The sequence below is a fragment of the Anastrepha obliqua genome, chromosome 4 (assembly GCF_027943255.1).
Source record: "Anastrepha obliqua isolate idAnaObli1 chromosome 4, idAnaObli1_1.0, whole genome shotgun sequence".
Taxonomy (NCBI): domain Eukaryota; kingdom Metazoa; phylum Arthropoda; class Insecta; order Diptera; family Tephritidae; genus Anastrepha; species Anastrepha obliqua.
The window spans coordinates 39,579,924-39,594,090 of NC_072895.1; the positions used below are offsets into that span (position 1 = coordinate 39,579,924).

Consider the following 14,167-nt stretch of genomic DNA (forward strand, 5'->3'; position numbering starts at 1 on the left):
ACACTTGCTGCTGCCTGGTTTATTTTGATTGAAGCTGCAGCATCAACAAGTTCCACATGTCGCCGTTGCTTCGCCGCGTCGTGAAACCGTGTAACGATCCGCCTCTTATTTGTCCTACTCATTTCTGCTAGTAGATAAAAGATCTTCTTTGCTCATAAATTCAAGGCATTACATATGTATATATACATACATACATACATATGTATATAATATAATTTAATATAAGATAAAAGTTATTTATCCCCTTCAACGGTCGGACACCCAATATACTAGACAGGCTTATTTTGCTGATAAGGCGGGCTCTTGCTTGGACTTGTCGGCCTACTTGATGGACATATAGGGTAAAGGTGCAAATTTGAGTTGGACAGTCAAAAATAAGAAATTACTTGTGTTTTTTTTTAATTTTTTTATTTATTTTAAAAATGTAGATAAATTTGCACATGAAGTCAAGTGACCAAATTCAATGTTTGGAAACGTTTACGCTCTGACTATTGAATTAAAATTTGGACAATGCCCTTTCTACTGCACTTGATTACAATGACCCAGCTGCTTCTGACAGTTTGGAAATATGCATTCTGTTTTATTTGAGTTTGATGTTACTAGCGACTCAGATCATCATGATGTAGTTTCTTTGCCTTAAAGCCAAAGGAGCGCAAAAGTCAGGGATGCGCTTTGTAAATATAATTTTCCATACTCCTGCAGAGGATTCGACATACGATATTCTTGTCGAATGATTCCCTCCACATTATATCATGCATACCTTCTTTATAAAAGGAAAAACTTTAAAGTGATGATTCTAGTTACCAGAAGAGTATCAAATAGGCTCCTGAACCTCGATAAAGAAGACTTACGAACTCTCACTGGAGTTCGAGAGTTCATTAGTTGTGACTAGCACTAATAATCTTGTTGTGTTAGGATCGAATCACTAAATAAATAAAATAAAAATAAATACCGGACAATGTGGATGACGAACAAACGATGACTGAATTGCGGCTGTATTAACCGCTTCAGCTGCTGATGAAGTTCTTCATGTGGCTTTAGTCTAGGCCTGCTATATCAGCAAGTATAGCAAAGAAGGGAGAGGCAAAATGTCTAAATCTTTACCTCACGAAAGAAGGGGAGCTTAGAAGAAAGTGTGTGACTCCATCTCATGCTCCATACAGCTAGTGTCGAAACGACTCGAAGAAATGCCTAGCCACACACCAATCATATCAATCAATCACATCATCAGCAGGACAGTGTGTATCCAAAAAATTCGAGAGCTACGGCTTTGTTAGCTTTAGAAGCTGCCTCGAGCGCCTTCCATCCACCCTTACAACCTTACAAGTTTGTGTACTTGTCCAGTGCTTGCTGAGTTGATGCGAGGACACCATTTCCAAGAGAGAAGAGAATACCAGAGGTCAGAGTCAATACAATCCCAATCATCTCATTTCACGGAGAAACTATCATACAGGTCGCCCCCCTCAGCTGCCCCAGCAATATCCCTGTGACCAGGTACCCATATGAGTCCAATGTCAAAGGATTTTGAAGCGAGCGAAAGTGAAGTTAGGCATTCTGGGATGAGATTCAAGCGCACCATAATCGCTTGGTTAACGGAGTAGATATTTACTTTTGTGAAAGTTTTTACACAAGTCAGCAACCAATCAGCTGCTTCTCTGATTGCGACTACTTCTGCGTGGAGCACAATGCAGTGGTCCGGTAGTCTGAACTTGAGTCTGATCGGAAGCTCCAAGCAGACACCAACTCTTCCATTCAACTTCGAACCATATGTGAGCAGGTTCATCAGGCGCTGTTTATAAAAGCTGCACCCCACCCACTATTTTCTTGATGGAATGTGAGCGGAGAATATCACGCTCGGAATAAGCGAGATTGTACAATCTTCATCCACCAGTGGGACGATCTCAAAGCTTCTGACGCTATTTGAATCTCCGTAAGTGAGGTGAAGACTGGACAAATGGCGAAGGTATGAGCACATTTGAATGTAATTAAGGGGTGGGGTCCCAGTGTGGAAGGATCTAAATCAATTTGAAAATAAATATATAGAGTGAGCTGACTATGTTTTTTTAATTTTGGTGCAAATATCTAAATAGTTTTGGACCTATTCAAAGGGAACAATCGTATAAAGGATTGATTTGAACACGGATTTAAGTCATTTAAATTGGTGCAGGTTGACGAAGTATCACTTGCCATTACTTGTGATCAAACGCAATCAAGTCTCCCTTGACAGTTAAAATTTTGAAGTCGTAGAGGACTCTGAGAATCGCTTTTGCCAACAAGCGCTAATTTGGACTAAGTAGACAATTGTGTCTGGAATTGGATTCCTCACGCAAGAAATAAAATTACACTTCATAAGTCTCGCATTTCTATCAGTCCTTTCGTATGGCGCAGAAGTTTACATGAAGACAACAGCGGTACCGCTGGCTAGATAACAGAGGTGTCATCAGGAACCCAGAAAAACACATCCTATTCAGTAGTCTCAACGATAGATTCGAACTCCATCTTGGTGCTCCAAAAAATAATAATTATTTCACTTTAAAAGCATCACATCGTAACGTAAAAGGCGTAAACTTTTCTTTCATTCGGAGGAGTTTTTCGTCTTGAGTGACCGCTAGTAAAATTTTCTGTTTAAAGATTTTGTAGAAAAATTTAATGCTCTTATTGGCTCTTATTGCTCTTTGCCCGATTATATTTGCCATGGATCCATTTTTGCTTATATATACAATATGTTCCAGTATATTAATTGCGTCTTTGATCAGAAAATTTAAGAATTAACCTACAAAAAAAAAAACATGCGAGGAAGTGGAGCAAATCGCATTTGGAGGGGTGACTATCATGCGTAAATGTAAAGATGTTCGCCTTAAAAAGGACAATAATATTTTTTCTTATGATAAATAAATCAATATTTTTATTTAATCAAAAGAAATTTTATGAAAAGGAACTAGCATCGATATTTTCATTAATTATGTTTATATTGAAATCCGTGGGAAGTGGATTTGGCATTCCTGAAATTTTTTGCCTCATAGCTCCAGGATTGAAAATACAAAATTTCGGAAGGAAAGTGTCTATTTATATTTTAAAACCACTATTTAGTTACCTTCTGATAGCCGATAATAGGCCGAATACCCTATAACCATTTCTGTCAATGCAAATAAACGTCACGAAAAATACACGAATAAAAGAAAAAAATCACAGTAATTTAAATCTCACTTTACACAAATTTAAAAGAAAGGATATGTTTTTTTACATGCAACTCAAAGCTAAATTTACAGTAGATTGTAAAACGTTCTACTTTATATAAAAATTTGTTAGGTTGTGAACAATGCGCTCAGTTAACGCCGAATATAAACTGTTTTGGTGCAGATATCACAGCAATTGAGGTCAGCTCTTCAGACTCGAATTTCCTCAGTGCTATCGGTCATTCGAATGAAATTCCACAGTTGATTGAAAAGATGACAATGCTCCCCAACCAAAAAAAAAAAAAAACAACACAGAAAGAGGATGATTACATATCTGTTGTGTATTTTTCTTTACCGAGTATTTCGATAACCATATGATAAGTTGCTTTTTGTGGCGTGCGATTGAACATTTTGATCTGTGCCACAAGGCGTACGGGAAGAGCGTTTATGTTGTGTTATACCAAACAACGATTGCCGGATTGTGAAATTTCCCGCTTCAGATTGTGTTAGCTGGCCTTGAAGTATATGCGATTGCGAAACTTTTGCTTGCGGTATAAATTTTTTGCGACATCTAATACTCCAAGAAGTTTAAAAGAGTAACTTTGGCTACTAACAGTTGAGCAATAGTTAAATTATCAATTCAAATGTGTATGCGAACTGACTCAGCATTCATCTTATATGTTTGTACGAGGTACTTTGAGGTGTTAGGTGCGCAATTAAGTTATCGCTGTTTGTCAATAGATGCCGCCAGCAGTGTGTGCTGATCGATTCTAACATAACCTAAAAGTCATAAACCAAGCTTAGACATATATTAAACAAACTGCTTCGACACATTAGTGATTTTGTTTTGGTATCATAAACTTTTGGTTTTGTGAAAATGTCTGATTTTGTGCCGACTAATCGTCATTTGCGGCAAGTGTTGATTTTCCTCTTTCATTCGAAAAAAAAAACGGCGGCTGAAGCGCATCGAGAGCTACAAAAAGTTTATGGAGATGCTGCTTTAAGTGAAACAACGTGCGGAGATTGGACCCGTGGCTTCAAAGACGGTGATTTTAATGTTGACGACCGTCCGCGTGAAGGAAGGCCAAAAACCTTCGAAGACGCTGAATTGGAGGCATTGCGCAATGAGGATCCGTGACAAAAGCAAGAAGAGCTTTCTTCAGTACTAGGAGTTACCCGCCAATCCATTTCCAAGCGATTGCATGCTTTGGGAATGATTCAGAAACAGGGAACTTGGGTGTCTTATGAGTTAAAACCAAGGGATATTGAACGTCGTTATTTCGCCTGTGAACAACTGCTCCAGCGGCAAAAAAGGAAGGGTTTTCTTCATCGCATCGTGACGGGTGATGAAAAATGGATTCATAACAGCAATCCAAAGAAAAGAAAGTCATGAAGACTGTCCGGTCATGCTTCTACGTCATCGCCTCGGCCGAATATGCACGCTGCGAAGTTTATGCTATGTATTTCGTGGGACCAAGTTGGTGTTATTTATTATGAACTGTTAAAACCATGCGAAGCCATCACTGGGGATCAGTATCGACTTCAATTGATGCGATTGAGCCGAGTACTGCGCGAGAAGCGGCCGCAATACGTGGAGAGTCATGAAAAAGTGATTCTACAGCATGACAACGCTCGGCCTCACGTTGCCAAACCCATTAAAACCTGCCTGGGGACACTGAAATGGGAAATTCTAGCCCTCTCGCCATATTCTCCAGATATTGCGCCGTCCGATTATCACCTGTTCCGATCGATGGCACATCGTCTAGCTGACCAGCAGTTCCATTCATATGAAGACATGAAAAAATGGCTTGATCCGTGGATAGCCTCAAATGATGAACAGTTTTACCGCGATGGTATACCAGATCTACCAGAAAGATGGGAAAAAGTAGTAGCCAGCGATGGGCAATACTTTCAATGATTCACTTGTAACCATTTTTTCAGAATAAAGTTGGATTTTCATCAAAAAAACAGGGAGAACTTAGTTGCGCACCTAATATTTTCTAAGAAGTATAGACTACTACGGTTAGTTCATTTTGTAGTAAGCAAACTATTTGTTAGAAAAACACTTGTGAAGTACACTTTGGATCATTAGAGTTTTGGTGATTGAACGAAGGGTGTGTGTCTGTAACGAAGTGAAGTGCAAAATAATGTAGCCACCGGGGAATCGCTACATATTGAGGATGGCAGGTTCGACATATACACATACATATGTATATATAATTCGTCGTTTAACTGTGTAGTACTCAATTATCCGAAATGCTAATGGTATCAGAAATTTCACACTTGGATTGTCACAAACAATAGCTGAGTTGTATCTGCGCTTAAAATTTATATGGAACAATTATGAAATAGTTTTGGATGAAATCAGCGCAATTTGACTTATCGATCGTAAAGACAGAGAACGTTTATAGAGAAGTGTCAATGGAAGGGACGCATGAAATTTTGAGGGGTACTCCTCTCGAGAAGTCAATTCACAATAGATGTATTTTTTATCATAAAATCGTTATCAGCTATAGACCGAATTGCTTAAATTTAACAGCAGTGCGGTATTATTCGTATGTATTGGGTATGGAATAAGTCCCGCCCTCGTGAAAAAGGTGTCGCTACTGATACTATTTCTGTGTTCGCTCTAGTAATATAGTGGTGATTTGAAGGTTTATATGTGAGGTCTCGATCGCAGTAGTTGACATTCGTTTGAAGTGTAAATATCCTTTTTTATCATCAAAAATGTCTACGTTCGTGCGGAAAAAACAGCATTTGCGGAAAGTCATGCTTCATTACTACCTTTTACAGAAAAGTGCGACTGAAACGTGTCGTATATTGAGCAATATTTACGGTAATCACGCTCCATCAAATACAACTGATAAAGAGTGGTATTGAGGCTTCCAACATGGTAATTTCTACATGAGTCATAAAGATCGAAGATCGCGAAGGGGCACCGAAAAAGAAGATACACAACTACAACAATTATTGGTTGAAGACGCATGTCGAATCCTTGGTGATATGTCTAAAGAATTGGATGTTGTCAAATCAACTGCCGGTAATCATTAACACGTGACGGGAATGGTTCAAAAAGCAGGTAACTGGGTGCCACATCAATTGAAGGAAAGGGATATCGAGAGACGTTTGGTGGCGTGTGAGATGCTTCTTGAACGGCAGAAAAAAAAAAGTTTTCTGCATCGCATCCAAAAATGGATCTATTATAACAATCTTAAACGTCGAGTTGGAGCCTGCCAGGTGAACCAGGTCCATCGACAATGAAAAAAATATTCATGCTTCAAAAACAAATCAGACGGGTGTATTCTATTATGAACTCCTTAAACCATCTTAAACCATCACTGGTGATCGTTACCGACTGCAGCGAATGCGTTTTGAATAGAGATCTCAAAGAAAAGCGGCCGGAATTGGAAGGTAGACATGACAAATTGATTTGGCTGTATGACAACGCCAGGTCACACGTTGCTAAACCGGTCCAGAAATATTTAGAGAGACTGAACTGGAAACTCTTACCCCACTCGCCATATTCCCCAGACATTGCACCTTCGGATTACCATCTGTTCCGATCAAAGCAGTCAGCCTTTATTGGAGAGCAGTTCTCTTCTTACGAGGGCATCGCAAACTGACTCAATGAATGGATCAAGACAAAAGAACTCGAATTTTTCGTCAGAGGAGTCCGTATGCTACCTGAAAGATAGAGTAAAGTTGTTGCTTCCAATGGGACATACTTCACATAATACCATGTATTATTTAATTGTTTAAACGGTTCGTAACTTTGGCTAACAAAGGACGGAGACTTATTCCCATACTCAATAATTAGGAACAAAGAGAATATAGCTAGTCACTAGTCACTAGCTATACGTGCTGTTTTAATTTGCCTATTAGGTTAGGATAACAAAGGCTGGCACTAAGCCACGCATATAACTTTCAGCCTCCATCGATACCAGATAGAGACTGACTTCTATTAATATTGTATATAAAGTAGGAATCTAGTAGGAAGTCAACGCTTATGCCCATTAATAATATATATACTTTTTTTTTAATTTATTTTTCATTTCATTTACTGGTCTTTCCTTTTCGATTTATCTCATATTTTGTTACTTATTTCATAAAATCTAGAAGTGACTATAAAAAACAAGTGGTCTTAATTCAATAGTGGTTATAAGTATTTTATTAGAAAAAGCAAATTACCAAAAATTATACCAAATTAATATTTTCATATAAAAAACTATGCTATAAAATAAATGAATTGAGTATCTCACGACTGTCTTAATGTTTATATTATTTGTTCTAAATAATAAAACTTTTACACAAACTAGAAAATCCATCTTTTATTCTCTGTAACAAAATGTAACTAATAAAATTTCTGTTCTAGTAATTTTTTCAAAGCCCAGCCACGTTTGTAGCTTTGCAATTTGTCAATATTATGAAAAGATATCGAATTTTACTGATTACTCGTACATACATACATATACACAGGTGGAGCGATAATAATTGCATTTTTTTTGTTTCTGATGGCGTAGCTATGAAAAGTTGCCTTTGTAAGTATTGATAAAAACCACAAAATATTATCTTATTATAACAACCTTTTGAAGTGCCCTCCACGTAAGCGAAATTTATTCAGCTAGTTATTAATAAACTTCATACATCAAAGGCACTCATAGTCATATTCATATTTGTAACTTGATTTTGAATTCCCAAAGAAAAATTATATCGGATGATTTCTAATTTTTGCAAATGAAGTGGACGTCAATCGTACAGCTGCAGTGCGTAAAAGTCAAAAAGCATATTTCCATCACTTAAAATCATTTTGTTTTTAGACTTAAAGATTATATTCTGTGATTAATTTCATGACGAATGACAGCTAAAAGCAGTACACAGATGATTCAAAAATGCATTGTGGCATTGGAGCAGGTATCGTCTTCTCATAGCCTTATATATATAATATATACCCTTTTTGGGTGCTAGGTCGAGCTCCTCCTCCCATTTGTGGCGTGCGTATTGAAGTTGTTCCACAAATGGGGGGATTTATAGTTTTAAGCCGATTCCGTACGGCAGACATTTTTTATGAAGAGATTTTTCATGGCAGAAATACCGCCATTAGAAACAACTTTTTCTATCATTTGGTGTTTCATGCACGGAGACTCGAGCCTGCGCCCTTCCGAGTGGTAGTCACGCACGAACCTATTCGGCTACGCCGGCCGCCGTTATAGACTTAGAATTGAAAAATCGGGCGAAGTATTAGCAATAGGAGAAGCTTGTGGGCTACTGATTGCAGACTTTTCTTTTAAGGCCAATATCGCTATTTTTTCGGATAGCCAAGCTGCATATCGGGTACTGTATTCGGCTACAACAACTTCTAAACTGGTGAAACCAAGCGTAAACCATAGCGCTACCTTAATCTGGGTCCCGGAACATCGGAACATTGAAGGAAACGAGAAAGTGGACACACTGACAAAAGAGGAATCTACCATGAATAACATTCTTGCAGAATCAGTATTCACGCCACTGGTTGCAAGAAGAATGCAATCTCCTCAAAATATTTACGAATCGCAGATTGTAGATGGACAGATCAGACAACATGCAAAGTTAGCAGAACGTAATGGCCCACCTACAACCACAAACAAACGTCAACATTCACAAATATGCCTGCAGACTCACGGCAGTGATAACCGGTTTCTGACACATAGGTGAGTAAGCAGCCAAAATGGGTATCCTTTACAATACAATAAAATACAATACTTTTTTTCATTTTTCAATAAAATGAGTGGACACTTTTTGTATTTTATGTTGAGAAATAAGGTAAAGCAAAATAAAAAAAAACTAAAATGTCTGCGTAATCTGTTTTCGAATTTTAATAATTGTGAAATATAGAACACTTTATAAATAAGGTGTGAGTGACTGTATACTGCCATAGTTGTAATCAACCGGACTAAAAGGAAATTATCTTCCACTTCCTCTAGGAATGCCCTGCTCTATGGAAAGCGAAAATGTTAAGCCTTGGCAAACCGCTTTTTGAAAACTCGAAGAGCTGGTCCGTATAGACGTAAACAGCCCTATAAGGTTTCTCAATAGTAGAGTCAGTCATTTTTATATTTATCTTGCCTGACTACGAAGGTGTGTCTTAAAAAGATTTTATTTTTTATGTAGAAGTCTTATACTTAGAAAAATAGATTCATTCGAAAGTCAATAAAATTATCTACTAGATCACATTCAAAATTGTGTTTGTTTGTCTTATGACACAGCTAAAACGAGTGGAAAAGTTGAATAAAAAAAATTGTTTAAAATTATTAAGGAAACTTTTCCTATTACGCTGCACACTGCAGAAACTAAAGCCTTGCGCTGCAACTATTTTGATATTTTTCGACAGTCAGTTATCTAATCTTAAGAATATCATCAAACTTTAATATTTATATGTATTATCTTTTTTAATAGCTTTAAACTTTGGCTTGCTTTGCAAAGTTTCTCAAAGTTTGTGGTTGAGAGGGAATCAAGTTAGCGTTGAAAATAAATTATTTATTATTTGAAAAGTTTGCAAACAAATTTTAGCCTCATTATAATCTCAAAAACGTTAATTCTTTGTGATTTTAGGTCTAGTTTGATATGTGAAAAATTGTTTGTGTTTCTGTTTTGATTCGTAGATAAGGGTTTCGACTTCTAGAGTAAAATGGCTAATTGGTCATATTCAGGCCACCATATTGCAGGTACTTATGTATTTTGTGTTCTGTTGACTGTTGACTGTTCAACGGAAATTCCAAAGTTGCTCAACGCAAATATCGACGACGGTTTCCAAACAGATTTGCGCTTAATGCATGTACCTTTGCAGAAACTTATCTAAGCCTAGTAAACTACGGTGTACAAAGAGGCTCAAGCGCACGATGACGTTTATTGCTGCCTCAAGAAGGGCTTTTATCACTGCAAATCAAACCACATTCATTAAAGGTGGTGACACTAGATCAACAACAATGTTTTATACCTTTGATTGTCAAAGCAAAGTATTGGCAAAGTAAAAAACAAAGAACAAATTCGTCTTGTTTCATTGTGGGCTGATAGCCCTGGATACGGCGAAAGAAAAAAACATATCAGCAACATATTTACCGATGCCACCTTTAATAAATTCGCCTTATTGCAAACGCAACACTAAGTGTCAGCTGAATTGCCAATCAACTTGAAATATGATTTCGTTCATTTTTTCAGTTCATTGATTTAATTTGTTTTGTCTATTTGTTTCTTGTTCATATCTGTCCATTTTTTCAACTTAATATTTGCATCCTTATTTTCAGGCTTAAAAGGCACTTCTCTGCAGGTCTGCCGAAAGCGATGAAAAACACAGTTTTCACTCCACCCTAATATGCAATCGTCGAAACACATCTCATTACTGACACTGATTACAGCGGCATAAACAGTTACTTATTATGCCAAACACTTACATTTATTGTTAATATTTTGAAATTCACTTCAGCGTATGCTTCCGAGAATCGAAATAAGTATTTTCGAAAAAAGTTATACTTTTTAAACCGCAACTAAGATTATTCCCGAAAAATAAATAAAAACACAACCGATTTTTCGTAATCCTCTCGTGTTGAATGGATGTCAGTAAATGTCAAACGAAAAGCGAAAATCAATGCTTTTTATCAGTTAAACAGATTGCCATGTATACTCCAAATAACAAACTGATTCACAACTGGTACTCGTAACTCTCAATATGATAAACCAACTCAGTTCAGATAATACCTATGCAGATATGTACGTACTTATATATGCATTCATCTGCGCCGCAATGAGTCATTCGAGTGATATTGGCATTGTAAGTAATGTAGCTTATCCAAAAGCCTAAATAGTTTTATGACTAAGGCAGCTAATGCAAAAATTAACAAAAATAAAATGGTCTAGTGTCGCTTGTTGGCAACCCTAAAACTACACCTCCAATACTTTTAATCTTATCAAGTCTATCGTAAACGTTGTTCCATTGCTCCTTTTCTATATGTATGTATGTATGTATGTATGTATGTATATGTATAAGTACCGCAAACATTCATACATATAATTATAGCATTTACGTACTTATAATTGTTAACACTGCAGATACAGACTCGATAGACTATAGTGGCCAATGACAGAGCGTCATATTGCTATCGCCAACTATGACTACCCGCAACCCAACTACTTATTTCTATACATTTCTAAGTGCACTTGTGAGCATGTCAACTTACTGTGTCTCATTAGGACGCTATGCTGCGGATTACGAATGATACGTATTTGTCGGTCAGGATGCTGAGGTTCACCCAATTCACCGCCAATATCTTTTGGCAATTGCCACAGCGCACTACGCTCCTCGAGATGATCGCGTGGAAAGTAGAGCGGCGCTAGCACTTCATAAATGCCACGTTCGTGTGCACTCACACACAATATCACAATTTGTGTTAGATATTTATCTAAAAATCGACGAATTGTACCTGAAAACAAAGCAATGCAAAGATCAGTATTCCAATGTGCGTATACATATATATGTATGAATTTGATGAAATGCAAAATATTTACGCAACGCTATGTGGGCAGCTAAGTCGGCTGGGAAACTACTCTGATTGGCACTTAAGTTGTTGACGGCGATTGTACGTAGATTTAGTTCTTTAGCTTTGGACAAAGCATTTCTGGAAAGAGAAAAAATTATATATAATATAATGAGAGTGTTCATATATAAAGAATTATTCATATATAAAGAAATATTCATATATAAAGAAATAAATTTATACGAGAATCGCATATTAGCGAGATATGGCAATGTTGTCTACATTCAGGCGTTTAAGTAATGTGATCCTGAGACTCGATTTTGTAGCAAATTTTTGATATCTGTTAGTCTTTTTATCAATAAAATTAAACGTGACATTTTCAGCTTAGAGTGTCGGCATTTGACAGCTGCCATTAAATTGCACTAAAGCTTACTCAGCTGACCGTCAAGCATGTGCTGGCCTCTGTCCAGTTTTGATGAATAAGTGCCGCAAATACCTGGATAAAAATAATGTACGAGAGAAGGAAATAAAACTGAATAAAATAGGACAAATACTAAAATTTATTGAGAAAGCTAGCCTCTGAATCTATTATGGGGGCACAATAGATCGTGCAGATCGCAGTGCTAATGCAGGTACTCAGCTGACTAACACAAGCGAGAACGAGGAAAATACTTCTACCACGATTCAATATCGGCACTTAAAATATAAAGTTAGGCACTTAAAATATAAAGCAAATAAAAAAGTTAATGTAGCTCGTTTCAATATGTGGACTAAAAAGTAGAAAACTAGTCTTGAAAAGTTTTGATTTTAAAATTTTAACAATAGTCATTATCAGGGCAACCCAAAATATGTTCATAAAAACTTTTTTAAGCGCTTGAAATATGCCATTAAATTCCAAATATATGCTCCAGAAATGCCTTCAAAACGCCCATAAGCCTTAAGATATGCTTTTAAATGATATATAGCGCATAAAATACATATAGCACAGGGACTTATTGACACGTTTTGACAATTTATTTGTATCTTATAAATATTGTAGTTCAATCTCCAACAAAAACCATTTAACTTAAGGTTCTCGTCGTCTAGAATTTTCAAAAACTCGATTTTTTTGATATTACGAAAGTATAGGCTTTTAAGAATACGAGTATACTGTCAAATTTTTCGAAGGATGTTTCCAGTATTTTCGATTCTACAGCTGGTTTAGCAGGTAGAGTCAGATTCGTCACGCGGCCACTCTCAAAACTTTAAATTCAATTATCTCAAAACTATTTTTTTCGGCCTAGTGTTGTCACAAAAAAAAAACTATTCAACCGAATAGTCTGAAATTCTAATACGTTTTGTTTATGTTTGTTATTATTTCAATTGTTTCGTATTTTTTTATTAAAAAACTGAAAAAACCCTGATTTTTAGAGTGTGAAATTCAACACCGCGTCAATTTGAGATTTTTTTTTATTCTATTTAGTAGCGGGACATAGCTACAGTCATACAGATTAATATTTTTTTTTGGTTTTTGTGTTTCAGATAAATAGAAGAGCCAAAATCGACAACATCGTCCAGGTCCAATTTTTCGGGAGGGTCAACTTCAGCGCCATTTTTAAAATTATTAAAATTAAAAAAAAAAAATCATTTTTGTATGTAAACGAATTAAATAAAAAACCTAAAAAGTTTAAATATCGTTTTTCATTATATTTATTGTAAAAACGTCAGTTGCTCAGGCTAGTTAATGGATTCAAGCCTTATGACTTTTTGGAAGAAAACTGATAATAAGACAGGATTTCTAGTGATTATACAGTTGTGCCTTTATACTGGTCACAATACAGCCATTGCTGTTAATCCGTTATTTTCTAAAATAAGAGAGGTCTCAGCCGGTGAAAAAAATAAACACTACTTATTTTTGAAGTGAAACTTCTTTTGTCTCGAAGGATGAAACGCTGTGAGGAGTAAAACCATAGCGTTTCATCGATATGTGACGCACGCCAGCGCCATCTGTTAAAAGCGTGGCGTGGATGAAACGCTGTGAGGAGTAAAACTACGCTAAACTACGTAAAACTCACGCTATGCCAGCGCCATCTGTTAAAAGACTGGCGTGGCGTGTCGTCGTGAATGTAATGCGGTCGTTTATTATTGCATTCTTATCGAATGTAATTTGTAAATATGACATTTGATTGACGGCCGCCGTAGCCGAGTAGGTTGGTGCGTGATCACCATTCGGAATTCACAGAGAGGTCGTTGGTTCGAATCTCGGTGAAAGCAAAATTAATGAAAACATTTTTCTAATAGCGGTCGCCCCTCGGCAGGCAATGGCAAACCTCCGAGTGTATTTCTGCCATGAAAAAAATCTGCTCATAAACATATCATAAAACAAAATGAAATAAATGCATAAAAAAAAAAAAAAAAAATTTTCTTGTGATTCGAACCAAGGATTTCGGATCGGAAGCCCACATTGCTAGCCGCTGGGCTATCGCGCTGTGCTGTCGCCGCAAA

The 14,167-nt window shown here is 36.7% G+C and overlaps 1 protein-coding gene across 8 annotated transcripts in view; it reads right to left on the reverse strand.

Annotated features, from left to right (window-relative positions):
• Positions 1 to 14,167, reverse strand: part of LOC129243626 (protein GDAP2 homolog) — a 132,929-nt gene that overhangs the window by 44,093 nt on the left and 74,669 nt on the right. For 7 of the 8 annotated variants that reach the window (XM_054880792.1, XM_054880787.1, XM_054880789.1 and 4 more), the window contains 2 exons: positions 11,715 to 11,824; positions 11,387 to 11,629 (listed from right to left, as the gene is read on the reverse strand). In XM_054880792.1, the coding sequence (XP_054736767.1) occupies positions 11,387 to 11,629; positions 11,715 to 11,824 (353 nt within the window). Of the gene's footprint in view, positions 1 to 10,603; positions 10,721 to 11,386; positions 11,630 to 11,714; positions 11,825 to 14,167 lie in introns of those variants that run through there. The other variant, XM_054880794.1, reaches the window with a different exon arrangement.